Source organism: Bufo bufo, chromosome 2 (assembly GCF_905171765.1).
Source record: "Bufo bufo chromosome 2, aBufBuf1.1, whole genome shotgun sequence".
NCBI classification, from domain to species: Eukaryota; Metazoa; Chordata; class Amphibia; order Anura; family Bufonidae; genus Bufo; species Bufo bufo.
In genome coordinates, this window is record NC_053390.1 from 98,507,265 (window position 1) to 98,526,597 (window position 19,333).

General features: G+C 43.8%; 1 protein-coding gene across 1 annotated transcript in view; it reads right to left on the bottom strand.

The window, feature by feature from the left end:
- CENPK (centromere protein K) overlaps positions 1 to 19,333 on the bottom strand; it is an 86,799-nt gene that overhangs the window by 61,705 nt on the left and 5,761 nt on the right. Inside the window, exons 2-4 of the mRNA XM_040421337.1 lie at positions 13,575 to 13,601; positions 4,409 to 4,537; positions 1,368 to 1,424 (exon numbers count right to left, since the gene is read on the bottom strand). Coding sequence (XP_040277271.1) covers positions 1,368 to 1,424; positions 4,409 to 4,537; positions 13,575 to 13,601 — 213 coding nt within the window. The remainder of the gene's footprint in view (positions 1 to 1,367; positions 1,425 to 4,408; positions 4,538 to 13,574; positions 13,602 to 19,333) is intronic.

Consider the following 19,333-nt stretch of genomic DNA (forward strand, 5'->3'; position numbering starts at 1 on the left):
AACAGGCGTGACACCAAATTTAAAAACAAAAACCTGGAAAACCAATTAAAGGGCATTTAAGACAGAAGAATTTACTGCTGGGACCCCCATAGATTGCCAGGACAGGGGTCCATGGTCCCACATTCCCCCCTAGCTGTAAGACCGTGGCCATGAGGAGTTCAAAGGGAGTCTGTCACCAACTTTTCACACTCTACACTGCTTATATTGCCTTCTTGCACACACACACACACATGAATATAACGGTACCTTTGTTGTTTTAGTCCGATTTTCTAAAGTTGCAAAAACAAGGTTTTAATGGTATGCCCAGGCCCCTTGGCGTTTTGTGCTCCTAACTCCTCCCAGCCTTGTCATCATCTTACATCATCCTCACCAGCTCCCAAGATCCCGGGCATGTGCACTGCAATAACCACATGCCCGGGAGCGGCGGTGAACTGTGCACGCGCAGGATCTCGGGACCTGGAGAATATGACGTGAGATGATTACGGTACAGGGATGGCCAGACGAGGCTGGGCAGGAGTTAGGAGCGCAAAATGCTGAGGGGCCTGGGCAGTAATTTGCTAAAAATGTATTAAAGTCTTGAGATGTTTCTCCACTTTCTAAGCCACCTCTTTACTGGAGTAAGATTGTAATAGTTTTTGTGACTTAAAAAAGTTGCCATTGATAAATTTGGCTTAAGTCAGCTGGACAGGCTACTCACAACAACTTTTCAAAACTGGAGTGAGTAGTGCAAAAATGTAAAATGTTGCACAATTTTTGTGCAAATTAAGTCTAAAAAGTTGCAGAATTCTGGAGTTCTGGGCATGATAACTTTCCTCCCCAAGTCTATGGCACCGACAGAGAGAGAGAAAAGCAACCAAATCCCCACCGATCTACCAATTATCACTCTGTTCACCTCTCCATCAACCCCAACCACATGCATTTTGCAGTCTGGATGATGCGGAACTACAAAACATGGATACCATCCGGGTTGCATCCGCATTTTTTGTGGACTCGTTGATTTCAGTGGGTCCGTGATCTTCATTTCGCGGCCAAGTATAGGACATGTTCTATCTTTTTGCAGGACGGACATACGGATGAGGAAAGTGCATGGATCATTCGTGTGCTTTCCGAATCTGTATGTCCGTTCTGCAAAAAGATAGAAAATGTGTGCAAAATGTGGACCGTGAAGCCATTGAAGTCAATGGGCCTGCAAAAAAAAAAAAAAGACAAAAGTAAACAGCACATGGACACAGTCCTGTGCATGAGGCCTAACTGACAAAGGGACGTGATGAAGCAGCATGTCGGCTCTTGCAGTGGCTGTGGATGAAACTAACCAGTACTTAGTAGCCAGTTCGTGGGTAGGTCCCAGCAACAGAAATGTGTCTCACCTGCACATCAGAATCAGGCAAAGTTTCTGGTTCCATTACCATGAGCTGGTTCTGGCACTGTTAAAAAACACAAAACAGTCAGTTCTAGATAGGAAAAGTAAAATGCCGGGTATACAAATGAGTAGTTATGTTTGTCCGTCTGAAATACAATCTTGTCACAATCAGAGCTGTGCTGCCTCCCCAACCACGGGACGCCATCATTTACCATAAGAAAGGAGAGCCGCAGTCCCTTCCTGGGCACCTGGCATAGCACCATAGCCTTGCTCATGTGATTGGGGTGAGCTGCAGTACCAGACACAGCCACACTTGTATGAATGTCGCTGTGGGGAATATTGCAGAGAATGGCCATGGTGCAGAACTGTTGATCAGCAGAGATCACAGGGGTCAGACCACCACTGATTATAATATACACTGATGGCCAAAATAAGGCATAACTAAATTAACGTAAAATTCCCTTTAACTGACTGACTCTTCAGTAGCATATACTTCACTTGGCTTTTTTTTGTCACTTTAAATGGTAGAATGTATAAGAAGCAACCAGGATAAAGCTGTTCAGCTTTGGTTAGGAACACCACAGATTTTATTTCATGACATCATTTTTATAGTATTTGGCTCACAATTATTTTATTATACAAAAAAAAAAAAAAAAAAATTCCAGAAAGGAAATTGGACAGCAATGCCCTGGACATATACTCCGCATTAGAGCCAAAGCCCTTAACCTATTTCAGGCAGTCGTCCAGAGTGATGACAAGTTTACAGTCTTATCAGGGCAGGTGTTTCTCTTCTCCTAGGATCGCATTTGAATAAAATGAAATGAATAAAAAGGTGAAAAATGCCCTGGAATGAGGAGGGACAAGTGGGGAGAAAAGTAATCACTAAGATGAAGCGCTCCTAGCAGAGATTCAGGAATAGGTAGGGAGTAGAGATGAGGCAATCGATTTGTCTCATGAAGCCGAGTCCTGCGCCTGCGCGTCCCTAAAGCCGAGGGTACTCCCCTTGGAAGTTCAGTGGCGCATACGCAATTGCTGCTCCAGTAACGGAAGCAGAGCCACAGCACTTAACACTGCTACGTGGAGCAGCGGCACCGACACGAGATTGGCAGGGCCAGTAGTCCTCAAAAACATTATCAAAGTATAAAAAAGGGAAAAATAAAGTAAATGCTCCAACTCACCTCAGACGCCTGGTCTTAACTTCCTAAGGAGGAGAACCTGTCCTGCCCACAGCCTACAGAGTACAGCCATGAGATCTCCCACCTCTGCCGTATGGATATAGCAGGTCTACACCGTCGAGTCACATTATTATGACCAGAGTAACTGCTGTGTGCTGATATGTGACTCAGTAAAGTCCGGGTAGGTTGTCACAGGTAACTGGAGCCGTACTGACTGCAGTGTATCCCACAGCTGCTGGAGGGTGCGTGGGGGAGGGTCCATAAAGAAAACACGACGGTCGAGGTGGTCCCACAGATGCTCAATTGGGTTCAAGTCTGGGGAATCAGGGGGCCAGGGTAGTACTTGGAAATCTTGATCAGGCTCTTCCAACCAATGTGGGACATTTCTAGCTGTGTGACATGTCGCATTGTCTTGCTGGAAGATCCAATCCGCCCCAGGGAAGACAATCAGCAGGTATGGGTGTACATGATCTGCAAGGATGGATTCATACCCAGAGTAATGGTTGCAGAGGGTTTGTTCTCTGATGTTTCTCGACTAACACCAACGTCCATCTGTTCCATGAAGCAGAAAAGGTGACTCGTTCGAGAAGACAACACTCTGCCAATCAGCGGAGGTCCAATTCTGATACTGCTGTGAAATTGAAGTCATTTTCTGCTGATGCAACTATGTGTCATGTTACTAGGTAACGTGACGCATGGGTGACAAGTGACTGCTGTGGACAGTCACTGGATGCAGCAGTCACGTGACCCGCATCAAACAAATGCTGCCGTGAGGAGACCTGTGGCCTCTGAGGAGGAGAGATGGAGCTGGAACCCAGTGGAGTGGATCAGTTAAGTGTGATTCATATTGCGGGTCCAGCTATGCTGTGGGGGTCTGCAGAAAAGTTCCGCACGGGTGAACAACCCCTTTAAGTTAGGCCTCTTGCACACAAACGTATTTTATTTCCGTGTCCGTTCTGTTTTTTTGGCGGACCGTATACAGAACCATTCTTGTGCATTCCGTTTCCGTATGTCCGTATTTCCGTTCCGCAAAAAAATAGAACATGTCCTATTATTGTCCACATTACGGACAAGGATAGTACAGTTCTATGAAGGGCCAGCTGTTCCGTTCCGCAAAATACAGAATGCACACGGACGTCATCCGTATTTTTTGCGGACTGCAAAATACATACGATCGTGTGCATGAGGCCTTATACTGATAATTTGTTTTGAGGGCCAATGATTTTTTAAACAAAATACACAGTCATACGTCCTATGATAGGTCCTCTTCTAAGGCTCAAGCACACCTCTGCACTGAAGTTAGTCTCCACTTCTGTCACTGTAGATTCTGCGAAGCTCCTGCACATTGCTGCCACTGCTACAGATTCCTCAGTATACTGCTCCTGGATGCTGTTGACTCCCTCTGATCTCCCCCTCCCTTCTATCAGTTTTGTAGATAGCAGCAAAAAGGAGGATGAGGCTAATCAGTGTCTGAAGAGAGCAGGAAGGATCCAAGTTTTTAGGGAGGGCAGATCACACAGGTGGTACAGTATCAGATGGTAGACACACACATATAGCAGTCTGCAGGGGGACGGGCGAGAGGTCACTGTTTATCAGTGTAGAATGAGAATAGGGTGTTATGTACATACTGTCCTAGCACATAACGCCGGCTGCCTCCGAACTGCGCGCTGAGCCCGGCTGCCTCCGAACTGCGCGCTGAGCCCGGCTGCTTCCCAACTGCGCGCTGAGCCCGGCTGCCTCCGAACTGAGCGCTGAGCCCGGCTGCTTCCCAACTGCGCGCTGAGCCCTTTACTTCTGATGGAACCTAAACTCTGACCTGACGACTAAGCTTCCTGCCTGTAATAAAATAAGTATTAGACATATAGTTACATACCTGCCCAATCTGTGCCCAAATTTCTTCACAACGTTGTAATAATTCCTCACTGCCTTGCATGCCAGTAGTCAGCAGGTCGGGGGGGACTTCATGCTGGTATGTAGACATGTGTCTTGCAAGATGTTCGGTCTAAAAAAGAAATTAAAATTCTCTAGCTTATTGTCAAATCATGCAAAGACAGCACAAAGAAGCAGAGGACAACAGTCCAACAACGGTCCTGAGCGAATCCTAGAGGGGGCACTTCACGTGATAACTGTCACTGAGGAGCGTAAACCCTGGAGGTCCTAAGCTAGACCCTGAACCTTTACCTGCCGCAGGAGCCCCAAAATAACAAAAAGGGGCACGCCTTATTATAACATGAAACTTTCCCCATCGCTCATGATCTTTAACACCTTAAGGGCCAAACAATGTTAGCATTAAAGGGGCTGTCTGAGATCATAAAAAATCTCAAACCCCTACAATTATTTAAAATGAAAAAAAAAATATGTAATCCCCCGTTTACATTTAGCAGCTGTGACATGCCTCAATATGGCACATGACTGCTACAGTCAATCACGCTCCTTACTGGTCTATAGATAGGGACACTGATGGCTGTAGCGGTGACCTGTTAACTAGGCATGTTACGGTGCAAGTCAGAGTCACACGCTTAAAGAGGACCTTTCACTAGAATAAAAAATCTGAACTAAGTATACAGACATGTAGAGCGGCGCCCAGGGATCTCCCTGCACTTACTGTTATCCCTGGGCACCGCTCCGTTCGCCCGGTATAGCCTCCGGTATCTTCATAGTTAGGCTCCACCCAGTTGAGCCTGCCGGCGTCTCCTTCTCCCATGCTGTAGCGCTGGCCAATCGCAATGCTCAGCTCATAGCCTGAGAGGTGTTTTTTTTCTCTCAGGCTATGAGCTGAGCGCTGCGATTGGCCAGCGCTACAGCATGGGAGAAGGAGACGCCGGCAGGCTCCACCCAGTTGAACTGAACATATGAAGCTACCGGAGCCTATACCGGGAGAACGGAGCGGCGCCCAGGGATAATAGTAAGTGCAGGGAGATCCCTGGGCGCCGCTCTCCATGTCTGTATACTTAGTTTAGATTTTCTATTCTAGTTAAAGGTCCTCTTTAAATTCAGTATTAATAAAAGCCCTATGTATCCCGGAAAAAAAAAAACTGTGCAAAAAATATTTTGGTCACAAATAAAGTTAGGGCCATTAAACACCATGGGGTCATTTATTAATACCGGCCTCTACATGACGTCAGCGGATCTACCACCGCTTCTAAATGTAAGCCAGCTTCCTTGCTGTCTTACATTTAGACCATTTTCCATACCTAAAACAGGCATAGAAAATGGTAACAGACGTTTCGGCAGGCCCCTTTCCTGCCCACGCACACTTTTTTAGACCTAGCGTGAGCAGGTAGAAGTCGCAGATTGCGGCGCAAAGGACCTTTTTGCTGCAATTTGCACCAGAAATACACCTTGCTTAGACTTATTTCTGTTTAATAAATAACCCCCTATGTGCTTAAAATTGCAAAAGTGTTTGTCCAGGATTTTTAGATTATGGCTTATCCCCAGGACAGGTAATCAGTATCAGATCTGTGGGGGACCAACACCCCACACCCCGCCAACCAGCTCTTAACTTGTAGCTTACTTCAATGGGAGCAGTGCTGTAGTTACCAGGTCCATCCACTACACGATGGATGCAGACGTTTATTTCTGAAGCTGACTTCCAGGGCTACAAGGTAACAGTTGATCAGCAGGGAGTTGGACCCCCACCAATCAGATATTGACCACCAATATGCCTTTTTACTGATGTAAACAAAGGGGGTTTAGGCTAGACTGCTTGTTTTAATTAATCATTACATGTACCCAAAATGGTGCATTAAAAACTATAACTTGTCCTGCAAAAAATTAACCCTCATACAGGTAAATTGATGAAAAAACTAAAAAGTTAGCTCTTGGAATGCGATTGTGAAAAAAAAGGGTGTGGTCACTTAGGGGTTAATGGCCTATCCTAAGGTCGGGCCATTACTATTAAAATCGCAACCAAGCCCTTTAAGTGGTTAACAGAGTGCCCTATATTGAAGAGCCTCTGTGGGCATGATCAACCCTATTAAACCAGGCATACTACCTGGTAGGGTGATGATTAAAACAACACATTCTCTTCTGTCTGTATGCTAAACAGCTGCAGAGATATCGGCATTTTATTAATATGCAAATTAGCAATTTGGAGCACCAGGGGTGGGGCTGAATCCTTCGAGCACTGCTTTTGTAACACACCTGTGCTCCACACACTCCCCCTCCCTTTGATTGACAGGGCTAGACATCATCATGTTGAGGGCAGAGCTGTGTCCTAGCATGTACATATTATATACACTACTAACTGTAGCCTTAAAAGGAAAAAAATGAAGAAACTAAAGCCCATAAACGTCCAATAGTGAAAAATAATATGCTTTGATTACACAATCAGTGAATGATAAAATGCCATAAAACAAGGGAAGTAGGGAGCACAAACGCCATCCCAGCTCTACAGAGTCGACCAAGAAAATCACAGCAATGAATGAACATTAATGCAATAAGTATGAGTCCCAGTATAAATCATGGCAATTACCAGAGTGATGTAAGTATGGTGGGTAGTGGCCTGGGGGTATTCCACACACAGCAACCCGCAACCGAAGCGGTAGTGTGAGCCTGCTAGGCCTATATCCCCCTTATGTAACAGTAAGCCAAAGGGAAAAGGTATAATAAAGTGGACTCACCAAAAAATAACTGCGACCTGGATACCTGGGATGGTGTTACCCCGACGCACGTTTCGGCGTACCTTCGTTTTTTTGTTTTTTATTTATAACTGTAGCCTTACCACAATAAGAAGAGTGGATTTATATGCTTAGAAAGCTAATACATATTAATAATAATACATATTACTGATTTATTCACAGGCACAACATATGATTATAATGAAGCCAGTAATATTAGCCTTCTAAGTATAGAAAAACCACAGTCGTCAATATGATTAGGCAGTAGCCTAGAGGCAAGTGGTTAGCCTTGCATGTAGAGATCCCAGGTTTGAATCTTGGGAGAGACTTTCAGATTTTTTTTTCTACTTCATTTAATCCATATTAAAAGTCTATAGCCTTATCATATTTAGAATAAAGTTGTTATGCTTAGAAAGCTAATACATATTACTGGTTTCTTTATAATCATGTATAATGCCTATGAATAAAACAGTAATATGTTTTAGGTTTTGAAGTATAACACTCAGCAAAAACACTATTCTCAATAAAGTTAGGCTATAGCCTTTTATTATATGTTAAATGAAAGAGAAAAAAATAACAGAAAAAAAAAAAAAAAAACACACAGTATACAAGTCTCTCCTGGGACTTAAAATTAGAATCTCTACATGTAAGGCTTACCACCAACCTATAACCTTACCACATAGAAAAGAATGATTTTTTTTTTATTCTTAGCAAGATAATGTATTTACTGGTTTCTTTTTAATCACATATTGTTCTTGTGAATAAATCAGTAATATGTTTTAGCTTTCTAAGCATAGAGATCCACTCTTCTCATTATGGTAAGGCTATAGGAAGGTAGTTTATATAATATGTACATGCTAGGACACAGCTTAACCCTCAGCATGCTGATGTCTAGCCCTGTCAATCAAGGAGAGGCAATAGCACTAGAGGGTTGCTGGACCGTGAAAGTCAAGCAAATGTGTGGACAACAAAGGGTGCGACATCACAACCAGATGTCACATAGAGTTTAGTTTATTCAAAAACGTGTTTCGGGGTACATAGGACCCCTTTATCAAGTCTTAAAAGGAGATAGTTATAATATAAAGATTGATATATAGAAGTAAAAAATTATGGCAATAAAACACTCAATAAAATGGAGGAAGAAGAGATGATACATTTAAAATGCTTAGTGTAAACATTAGTATAAAATTGATCTTCAAAAAAAAAAGAAAGAAAAGGGACACAAACACCATAAGTACAGTCAGGTCCATAAATATTGGGACATCGACACAATTCTAACATTTTTGGCTCTATACACCACCACAATGGATTTGAAATGAAACAAACTAGATGTGCTTTACCTGCAGACTGTCAGCTTTGAGGGTATTTACATCCAAATCAGGTGAACGATGTAGGAATTACAACAGTTTGCATATGTGCCTCCCACTTGTTACTGGACCAAAAGTAATGGAACAATTGGCTTCTCAGCTGTTCCATGGTCAGGTGTGTGTTATTCCCTCAATTATCCCAATTACAATAAGCAGATAAAAGGTCCAGAGTTAATTTCAAGTGTGCTATTTGCATTTGGAATCTGTTGCTGTCAACTCTCAAGATGAGATCCAAAGAGCTGTCACTATCAGTGAAGCAAGCCATCATTAGGCTGAAAAAAAAAGAAAGAAAGAAAGAAAAAAAAAAAACATCAGAGAGATACCAAAAACATTAGGCGTGGCCAAAACAACTGTTTGCAACATTCTTAAAAAGGAACGCACCGGTGAGCTCAGCAACACCAAAAGACCCGGAAGACCATGGAAAACAACTGGGGTGGATGACCGAAGAATTCTTTCCCTGGTGAAGAAAACACCCTTCACAAAAGTTGGCCAGATCAAGAACACTCTTGTGAATACAGGTGGTTCACCACAAGATGTAAACCATTGGTGAGCCTCAAAAACAGGAAGGCCAGATTAGAGTTTGCCAAACGACATCTAAAAAAGCCTTCACAGTTCTGGAACAACATCCTATGGACAGATGAGACCAAGATCAACTTGTACCAGAGTGATGGGAAGAGAAGAGTATGGAGAAGGAAAGGAACTGCTCATGATCCTAAGCATACCACCTCATCAGTGAAGCATGGTGGTGGTAGTGTCATGGCGTGGGCATGTATGGCTGCCAATGGAACTGGTTCTCTTGTATTTATTGATGATGTGAATGCTGACAAAAGCAGCAGGATGAATTCTGAAGTGTTTCGGGCAATATTATCTGCTCATATTCAGCCAAACGCTTCAGAACTCATTGGACGGCGCTTCACAGTGCAGATGGACAATGACCCAAAGCATACTGCAAAAGCAACCAAAGAGTTTTTTAAGGGAAAGAAGTGGAATGTTATGCAATGGCCAAGTCAATCACCTGACTTGAATCCGATTGAGCATGCATTTCACTTGCTGAAGACAAAACTGAAGGGAAAATGCCCCAAGAACAAGCAGGAACTGAAGACAGTTGTAGTAGAGGTCTGGCAGAGCATCACCAGGGATGAAACCCAGCGTCTGGTGATGTCTATGCGTTCCAGACTTCAGGCTGTAATTGACTGCAAAGGATTTGAAACCAAGTATTAAAAAGTGAAAGTTTGATTTATGATTATTATTCTGTCCCATTACTTTTGGTCCCTTAACAAGTGGGAGGCACATATGCAAACTGTTGTAATTCCTACACCGTTCACCTGATTTGGATGTAAATACCCTCAAATTAAAGCTGACAGTCTGCAGTTACAGCACATCTTGTTCGTTTCATTTCAAATCCATTGTGGTGGTGTATAGAGCCAAAAATGTTAGAATTGTGTCGATGTCCCAAAATTTATGGACCTGACTGTATATATGTTAAGATATGTAGGGATCTAGACTGTGGTCATGAGGGACCAGGGGGAATGGTGCATGACACCAAGGGCTGGTCATAAGATATTCGAAAACAGAATCGTCAAGTGGAGGGGAGATTAAGAAAACATTGTGGGAAGGTTCTAGTCGGACTACTAAATCAACTACCAGATGTGTTAAAAACATTTGTTCTCTAAGCTCTCATTTAAACCAGATGGTTCTAGAGTCTGTAGCTTGAAAATCCAGAACATCTCCCACTTTTGTAGCGTTCTGAATCTATCAGAACAGGTATCTGTAAGGCCCCTTTCACACGGGCGAGTTTTCCGCGCGGGTGCAATGCGGGAGGTGAACGCATTGCACCCGCACTGAATCCGGACCAATTCATTTCTATGGGGCTGTTCACTTGAGCGCTGATTTTCACTCATCACTTATGCGTTGCGTGAAAATCGCAGCATGTTCTATATTCTGCGTTTTTCACGCAACGCAGGCCCCATAGAAGTGAATGGGGTTGCGTGAAAATCGCAAGCATCCGCAAGCAAGTGCAGATGCGGTGCGATTTTCACGCACGGTTGCTAGGAGACGATCGGGATGGAGACCCGATCATTATTATTTTCCCTTATAACATGGTTATAAGGGAAAATAATAGCATTCTGAATACAGAATGCAAAGTAAAATAGCACTGGAGGGGTTAAAAAAAAATAAAAAATCATTTAACTCACCTTAATCCACTTGCTCGCGTAGCCCGGCATCTCCTTGTGTCTCCTTTGTTGAAGGACCTGTGATGACGTCACTCCGGTCATCACATGGTACGTCACATGATCTTTTACCATGGTGAATCACCATGGTAAAAGATCATGTGACGTACCATGTGATGACCGGAGTGACGTCATCACAGGTCCTTCAACAAAGGAGACACAAGGAGATGCCGGGCTACGCGAGCAAGTGGATTAAGGTGAGTTAAATGATTTTTTATTTTTTTTTAACCCCTCCAGTGCTATTTTACTTTGCATTCTGTATTCAGAATGCTATTATTTTCCCTTATAACCATGTTATAAGGGAAAATAATACAATCCACAGAACACCGATCCCAAGCCCGAACTTCTGTGAAGAAGTTCGGGTTTGGGTACCAAACACACACGATTTTTCTCACGCGAGTGCAAAACGCATTACAATGTTTTGCACTCGTGCGGAAAAATCGCGGGTGTTCCTGCAACGCACCCGCACATTATTCCGCAACGCCCGTGTGAAAGAGGCCTAATATGTTCAATGGGTGTGATTGACAGCTTAGAGGGATCCTTGTCATGGGTAGAAAGAAAGTGTCGGGATACACTATGCTTTAGGAACCCTCGCGTGATGTTCCACCGATGTTTATTCAGGCGCTCCCTGAGGGACTGGATTGTACGGCCCACGTACTGTGGACCGCATTCACATTCTATAAGGTAGATGATATATGAAGATGAGCAATTCACAAAGCTTTTGATTGGGAATTCTTCTCCCGTTACATTGCTCCTGAAGGTTTTAATCCGATTGGAGATGCTGGTGCAACACTTACATTGGGTATGACTACATTTGTAGCTTCCCACATGATCAGGATAACATCTAGCAGTGATTGTGGATTTAGACACTTTATTTTTCAGTTTACTTGGTGCTAGTATGTTTTTCAGGGTCCTCGCCCTCCTGAAGGTAATCTGTGGTCTAGATGGAATGGTCTCCTTCAAATATGGATCATTTTTCAATATATGCCAATGTTTTGTTAAAATACTTCTCAGGATCTCATGAATAGGATTATAGGTAGTGATAAATGAGGACTTGTATTTCTTGGTGTTCTCTGCTTCTTTGGATCTGTCCTTGATCGCCAGGCACTCTTCCTGACTTTGACTGCTGGCTCGCAAGAAAGCCCCTTCGATGATCTCTGTGGTGTTCACTTATAGAATGTGAATTTCTACGCATGACAAGGATCCCTCTAAGCTGTCAATCACACCCATTGAACATATTACAGATACCTGTTCTGATTCAGAACACTACAAAAGTGGGAGATGTTCTGGATTTTCAAGCTACAGACTCTAGAACCATCTGGTTTAAATGAGAGCTTAGAGAACAAAGCTTTTTAACACATCTGGTAGTTGATTTAGTAGTCCCAATAGAACATGCTTCCCACAATGTTTTCTTAACTCCCCTCCACTTGACGGTTCCCTTTTTGAATTGGTCCTTGGTGTCATGCACCATTCCCCCTGGTCCCTCATCAACACCGTATAGATCCCTACATTGCCTTCTTCCATACCCCCTTTTCCCCCCTGCCTTCACTTGCGTTTATGATGTCCAATAGTTCACCTCACAAATAGACATTACAATTGATTACTAACACTATCCTTCCACCGGTCCATCCTTTCGCCGAGTCAATTCTTTGTATAATTTTCCCATTCTTGGCCCATCCCTCAGTATCGCTTCCCTATCCCCGCCCTGTAGCCGGCCCTCCTCCAATCAGCGCGCCATTCCCTCCCACATCACTGCCTCAACCTCCTACAGCGCGCGCGCACAGCAATTTGAACGCCCCACGTGCTGACAAGCAGCGGCTGTGCTTCTGAACAGCTGTAGCCATCCAGGTACCTTCTTCTCCCTACAGGTTATCCATCCCCGTGTTTCCCCTTGTGTTCATTTAGATGGGCCCCCTTAGTTGGGACACATTATTATCTACAATCCCTTTCATCACATATGTTTATTCAATATAAGTGCCCCAAACCTGGATACCTATACCAGGCATTTTATCCTCACACATATGAATTGATAGCACACACCCCCTGACTAGATCTTATCTTTTTTTTAAGATCAATTTTATACTAATGTTTACACTGAGCATTTTAAATGTATTGTCCCTTCCTCCATTTTATTGAGTGTTTTATTGCCATTATTTTTTACTTTGATAGATATATATATATATATATCAATCTTTATACCGAAACGCGTTGTCTTTGAATAAACCAAACTCTATGTGACATCTGGTTGTGATCTCGCACCCTTTGTTGTCCACACGTTTGCTCGACTTTCACGGTCCAGCGACCCTCCAGTAATATTGTCTATCCAACCGGCGGTTTGGCTCCCGCCCAAGGTTATCGGACAAGTTTGGCTGCACCAACCAGTAACCTTTTACATCTTGCCTTCACTGTGGTTGCGCCCATTTTGGTGCCACCCAAATAGACGAGCAAACCATCTCTCCCTGTTTGAGGACATTTGTATTTGACTTACTCACCTTATGAGCGCCTCTCTCTTTTTGTTGCCATTACTTGCAATCAAGGAGAGGGGCAGTGTGCAGAGCGCAGGGGTGTTACAGAAGCAGTGCTCCAAGGATTTAGCCACACCCCTAGTGCTCTGGCTCGCTAATTTGCATATGAATAAAACACAGATCTCTCTGCGGCTGTTTAGCATACAGACAAAGAAAAGGCATTCTTTAAATCAGCATAATGAGCCCTACCAGGCATTATGCTTGGTTTAATAGGGTTGATCATGCTGAGAGGGTTTCTCTTAATGCGGTGAATTACTAAAACTGAGCATGTTTGTATTGTAACACTATTATTTTTACCTCTTTCAGCAGCTCATCCAGGGTGTCCTGCAAAAAAAAAAAAGAACAAAGTAAATAAAATCAGTGCAGGAAAAATGACTCCAGTCCTTTCATTCTGCATCTTACAGCTTCTATGCTGATCTCTATGGTAACAGACTACAAACAAATCCAGTGTAGTCAGATCCTTCATTCACACCTCATTCCATCTGTCCCCTACTTCTTACTAGGGTAAATTTGGGAGGTTACGCAAGATTGTTTTGCAAACACACTTGATTTTAGGTGTACTGGAAACCAAATTAAATAAATTTAAAAAAAGGATCCAAAAGAATACATGGCCACAAGAGTGACAGTGGGAGAGAGATGACAGCACTATAGTCTGGAGGAGTTACTGACACAGCCGCGGACGACTCTCTGCTGCTTCCCGTTCTTGTTGAGGACCAGTTTGACAAGTGGAAGCAAGGGCTCCTCTAAGGGTCATTTGACAGAATACCCCTTAGGCTGGTTTCACACAGGCGTGTCCGGATGCGTCCCGGTGCATTGCGGCAAACCCGCGCGAGTAGGAACGCAATTGCAGTCAGTTTTGACTGCGATTGCGTTCCGATGTTCAGTTTTTATAGCGCGGGTGCAATGTGTTTTGCGCGCGCGTGATAAAAAACCGACTGTGGTACCCAGACCCAAACTTCTTCACAGAAGTTCAGGTTTGGGTTAGTTGTAGTGTAGATTGTATTATTTCCCCTTATAAAATGGTTATAAGGGAAAATAATAGCATTCTGAATACAGAATGCTAAGTAAAATAGGGCTGGAGGGGTTAAAAACCACTGCGTTCATCACATGGTCCATCACATGATCCATCACCATGGTGATGGATCATGTGATGAGCGCAGTGACGTCATCAAAGGTCCTATTGCTCACAGTTAAAGACAGAAGAGAAGCCGGCTGCGCGAACAAGTGGATTAAGGCGAGTTAAAAAAAAATAAAAAAAATTTTTAACCCCTCCAGCCCTATTTTACTTAGCATTCTGTATTCAGAATGCTATAATATTCCCTTATAACCATGTTATAAGGGGAAATAATAATGATCGGGTCCCCATCCCGATAGTCACCTAGCAACCGTGCGTGAAAATCGCACCGCATCCGCACTTACTTGCGGATGCTTGCGATTTTCACGCAACCCCATTCATTTCTATGGGGCCTGCGTTACGTGAAAAACGCAGAATATACAGGGTGGGCCATTTATATGGATACACCTTAATAAAATGGGAATGGTTGGTGATATTAACTTCCTGTTTGTGGCACATTAGTATATGTGGCACATTCCAGTATCCGTAGTTTCAGGTGCTGCACATCTCGTATCTTCACAGCATAGACGATTGCCTTCAGATGATACGAGATGTGCAGCACCTGAAACTACGGATACTGGAAGCCTGTGCTAGCATTTCTCCTGCGGTGTTGCTATCAGTGTGTGAAGAGTGGGAGAAGAGGGTTGCATTGACAATCCAACACAATGGGCAGCACATTGAACACATTTTATAAGTGGTCAGAAACTTGTAAATAACTCATGAAAGAATAAAGTTACGTTAAAACCAAGCACACCATTGTTTTTCTTGTGAAATTCCCAATACGTTTGATGTGTCACATGACCCTCTTCCTATTGAAAAAACAAAAGTTGGATTCAAAATGGCTGACTTCAAAATGGCCGCCATGGTCACCACCCATCTTGAAAAGTTTCCCCCCCTCACATATACTAATGTGCCACAAACAGGAAGTCAATATCACCAACCATTTCCATTTTATTAAGGTGTATCCATATAAATGGCCCACCCTGTAGAACATGCTGCGATTTTCACGCAAACGCACAAGTGATGCGTGAAAATCACCGCTCATGTGCACAGCCCCATAGAAATGAATGGGTCGGTATTCAGTGCGGGTGCAATGCGTTCAACTCACGCATCGCATCCGCGCGCAATACTCGCCCGTGTGAAAGGGGCCTTAAAGTATAACTGTCGTATTTTTTTTTTCCGGAGTATTGGATTGTGGTGATTAATATCTCCTTGGTGGCCCTATTTCAACTTTTCACTGTGTATTCAATTACCCCTTAATTCCACATTTTTGTCCCCTGTACTGACTACTTTTACCTGTGCTTAAAATAGGGTTGCTAGGCATGGTCCGTCTATCTGTTGAAGGACGGAGGACGCAGAAGCAGGCTACGTGCAAGGTCAGATTACTGACAGCCAGGGACTGTAAATAAATGATTAAAGCCAGGTCCTCCCCAGCAGCTGATAACAGTGCATGGGCTGTGTGCACTTCTCCCTGTCCCTGCACTTGGCAGACGCTCCCTCACTCAGCAGAGCTGGAGAAGCAGAGTTGGAGCAGCGCAGACCAGGGAAGGGAGATCTGCCATCTGCTCAGTGTATAAATGAAAGCAACATGTGGTAAGAGGACCCCTTTGTGCTACAGGAGATTAACCCTTTAGGGGGAGAGCTCTGGTTACTGACACTTTTGGGGGGCTATTGTTACTGGCTAGTGAGGGCAGGCGGGATTAGCCTCAGGGTGAGGGCAGTGGCGGCCATCTTAACTGAATAGTGAGATTGCAGTTTTATGCAGACTGGTTGCTAAGGGCTGAATCTTATTAAATATGGGGTAAGTCAGTCTAATAGTAACTGATTCTGGAATATCGTGTTATTAGTAACTACATATATGAAAATTGAAATTAGGGTCTAAGTGTGACAGTTATCCTTTAACCAAGCATGATGTACTCGTATGTAATGAGTGTTAATGGGTTGTATGGAGTGGGCTCATGTGCTGAGCTCACCCTATTAGTGGCGGGTGCCGGCTGTATAATACGACGGGCACCCTCCGGCAGTTACCAGGTTTAGGGATAGCTGTAATGCTGCTCATTTTATCCCTCAGATGTTGCAGCATCTGTAGGGTTAGAAAGAGAGAGGTGGCTACTTCTGCCGTCGAACCAGATCACCACCGGAAAAAAAGCTGGCTACGATTGGTCGCTATGACTGCCTGGGGTCTTGTGAAGTCTCGCAGGCCGGTCACAGCGAGCTGCCGGCAAATCCATGCCCAAGGCCCAACAGGCAAACAATGAATATTCAAGGACTGCAGTAGTATTAAGCAGTGATTCTCCTCATAATTACCCCAAAAAAATCAAAAGTGAACTATATTTAAAGGGGTGTAACAGTTACTACAAGTTATCCTCTATTACGCCACTAATCCTGAGAATGAGGGTCCCTAGTCTTAAAGGGCATCTGTCAGCAGTTTTGTACCTATGACACTGGCTGACCTGTTACATGTGCACTTGGCAGTTGAAGACATCAGTGTTGGTTCCATCTTCCTATGTGCCCGCATTGCTGAGAAAAGTTTGAAGTTTTAATACATGCAAATGAGACTCTAAGAGCAACGGGGGCGTTTCCATTACACCTAGAGGCTCTGGTCTCTCTGCAACTGCTGCGCCCTATGATTGACAGTTCCAGGCAGTGAAAATGTCATCATGTCTGTCCCTGTCAATCAAAGTGCAGAGGGCTTGGCAGTTGCAGAGAGGGCAAAGTGCCTAGGTGTGACGGTGACGTCCCCGTTGCAACTAGAGGCTCATTTGCATACCAACACAGATGCCTTCAGCTGCCAAGTGCACATGTAACAGGTCAGACAGTTTCATAGGCACAAATCTGCTGACAGATGCCCTTTAACCCTTTCTCTACCAGTGCCTTACATATATGGCGCTGAAGCGATGTGTAAACATGCTGCCCGCTCGCACGTGCAGCGGGCGACATGGCCGGCAGATCTCTGCTGTTTCAAATAATTGCTAATTACAGTGACCGGCAATAATACCGATCGCGGCAATTAAATGCTTTAGATGCCGTGATCAAGGCATCTAAATGCGCAAAAAAACAGGGCCTACCGATGCCCCGTGCGGCCAATTGGGGCATCAGTAGTTGCGCTGAACACTTTCAGCCTTGCTGACAAGGCTGAAAGTGTTCATGCTGCATTTCTTATTTTGGCCACCAGATGGCAGGCCAGGATAAGAAATGAGCAATATTCAGTTTCAATCGCATTTTAAAAATCCCTGAAAAATTTAAAAAACATAATTTATAGGCTCATATATGAGCCTCAAAATCATCACAAAAAAAAAAATAATCTTTTAAATATATATAAAAAAAATATATATATATATATATAAAATAAAAATTGAAATCACCCTCTTTCCGTATAATTAAAAAATAAAAGCCTACATAATAATAAATATAAACATCATGGGTATCACTGTGACCGAAAACGCCCATACAAATAGAAAACACATTTCCAATACGGCGAATGGCATAACGGAAAAAAGGGTCAAAATAGCAGATTTGCCATTTTTTCATTGCTTCTCTTACCCAAAAAAATGAAATAAAATGTGATTAAGGCTACTTTCACACTTGCGTTCAGAACGGATCCGTCTGCATTATAGTTTAGAAAAAATTCTAGGTGTGAAAGTAGTTCAGACGGATCCGTCCAGACTTTACATTGAAAGTCAATGGGGGACGGATCCGTTTGAAGATTGAGCCATATTGTGTCAACTTCAAACGGATCTGTCCCCATTGACTTACATTGTAAGTCTGGACGGATCCGCTTGCCTCCGCACGGCCAGGCGGACACCCGAATGCTGCAAGCAGCGTTCGGGTGTCCGCTTGCTGAGCGGAGCGGAGGCTGAACGCTGCCAGACTGATGCATTCTGAGCGGATCCGCATCCACTCAGAATGCATTAGGGCTGGACGGCTGCGTTCGGGGCCGCTTGTGAGAGCCTTCAAACAGAGCTCACAAGCGGAGCCCCGAACGCTAGTGTGAAAGCAGCCTAAAGTCACGCACACTCCAAAATAGCATCAATAAAAACTACGGATTCTCCCGCAAAAAAAAAAAGCCCCTAAACAGCTCAGTAGACATAAGTATAAAAAAAAGTTATGGGGGTCAGAATAAGGTGATATAAAAAAATTTTTTAACCAAAGTTTAAAGGGATTCTGTCACCAGGATTTACCCTACAGAGATATTCATATGTGCCCATCAGTCTCCTTGTTTTGTATTAAATGATTCCGCTCTAACTGCTCTGTGTGTCTTTTATTCGTCAAAAAAGCGATTTTATTGCTATGTAAATTACCTTTATAAGGAGCCCAAGGGGTTGTCCCACGATCCGTTGGAGCCTGGCCGCGCCCATCGTTCCGAAGCCCAGCACCGCCTACCAGATAATTTATTCACTGCACTTGCCCTGACATCATTCCTTCCAACTGCCGTTATCTCACGCAGGCGCAGTGTACACAGTAGTCTGCGCCCGTGCGGACTACTGGCACAGGCTTCGTCGACATATGTTAGACATAAAAACCTATACATATAGGGTATCGTTGTAATCGTACTGACCCAGATAATAACTACATGTTATGCCACAATTAATGGTACCATTAGAAAGTACAACTTGTCCCGCAAAAAAAAATAAGCCCTCATACAGCTATGTGAACGGAAATATAAAAAAGTTATGAAACCAAACGCAAAAACGAAAATGGAAAAAAACCTCAGGTAGTGAAAGAGTTAATGGAGCAACAGGTGGAGCATGCACCCTGCTGTTCCATTCATTCTCTACAGGGCTGCAGAAGATACAGCATTAACCCCTTACGGACACATGACGTACCGGTACGGCATGTTTCCCGAGTCCTTAAGGACACATGACGTACCGGTACGTCATGGCTTTAAAACGCGATTGCGGCGCCGTGGGGGTTAATCGGAACAGGATGCCCGCTGATATCA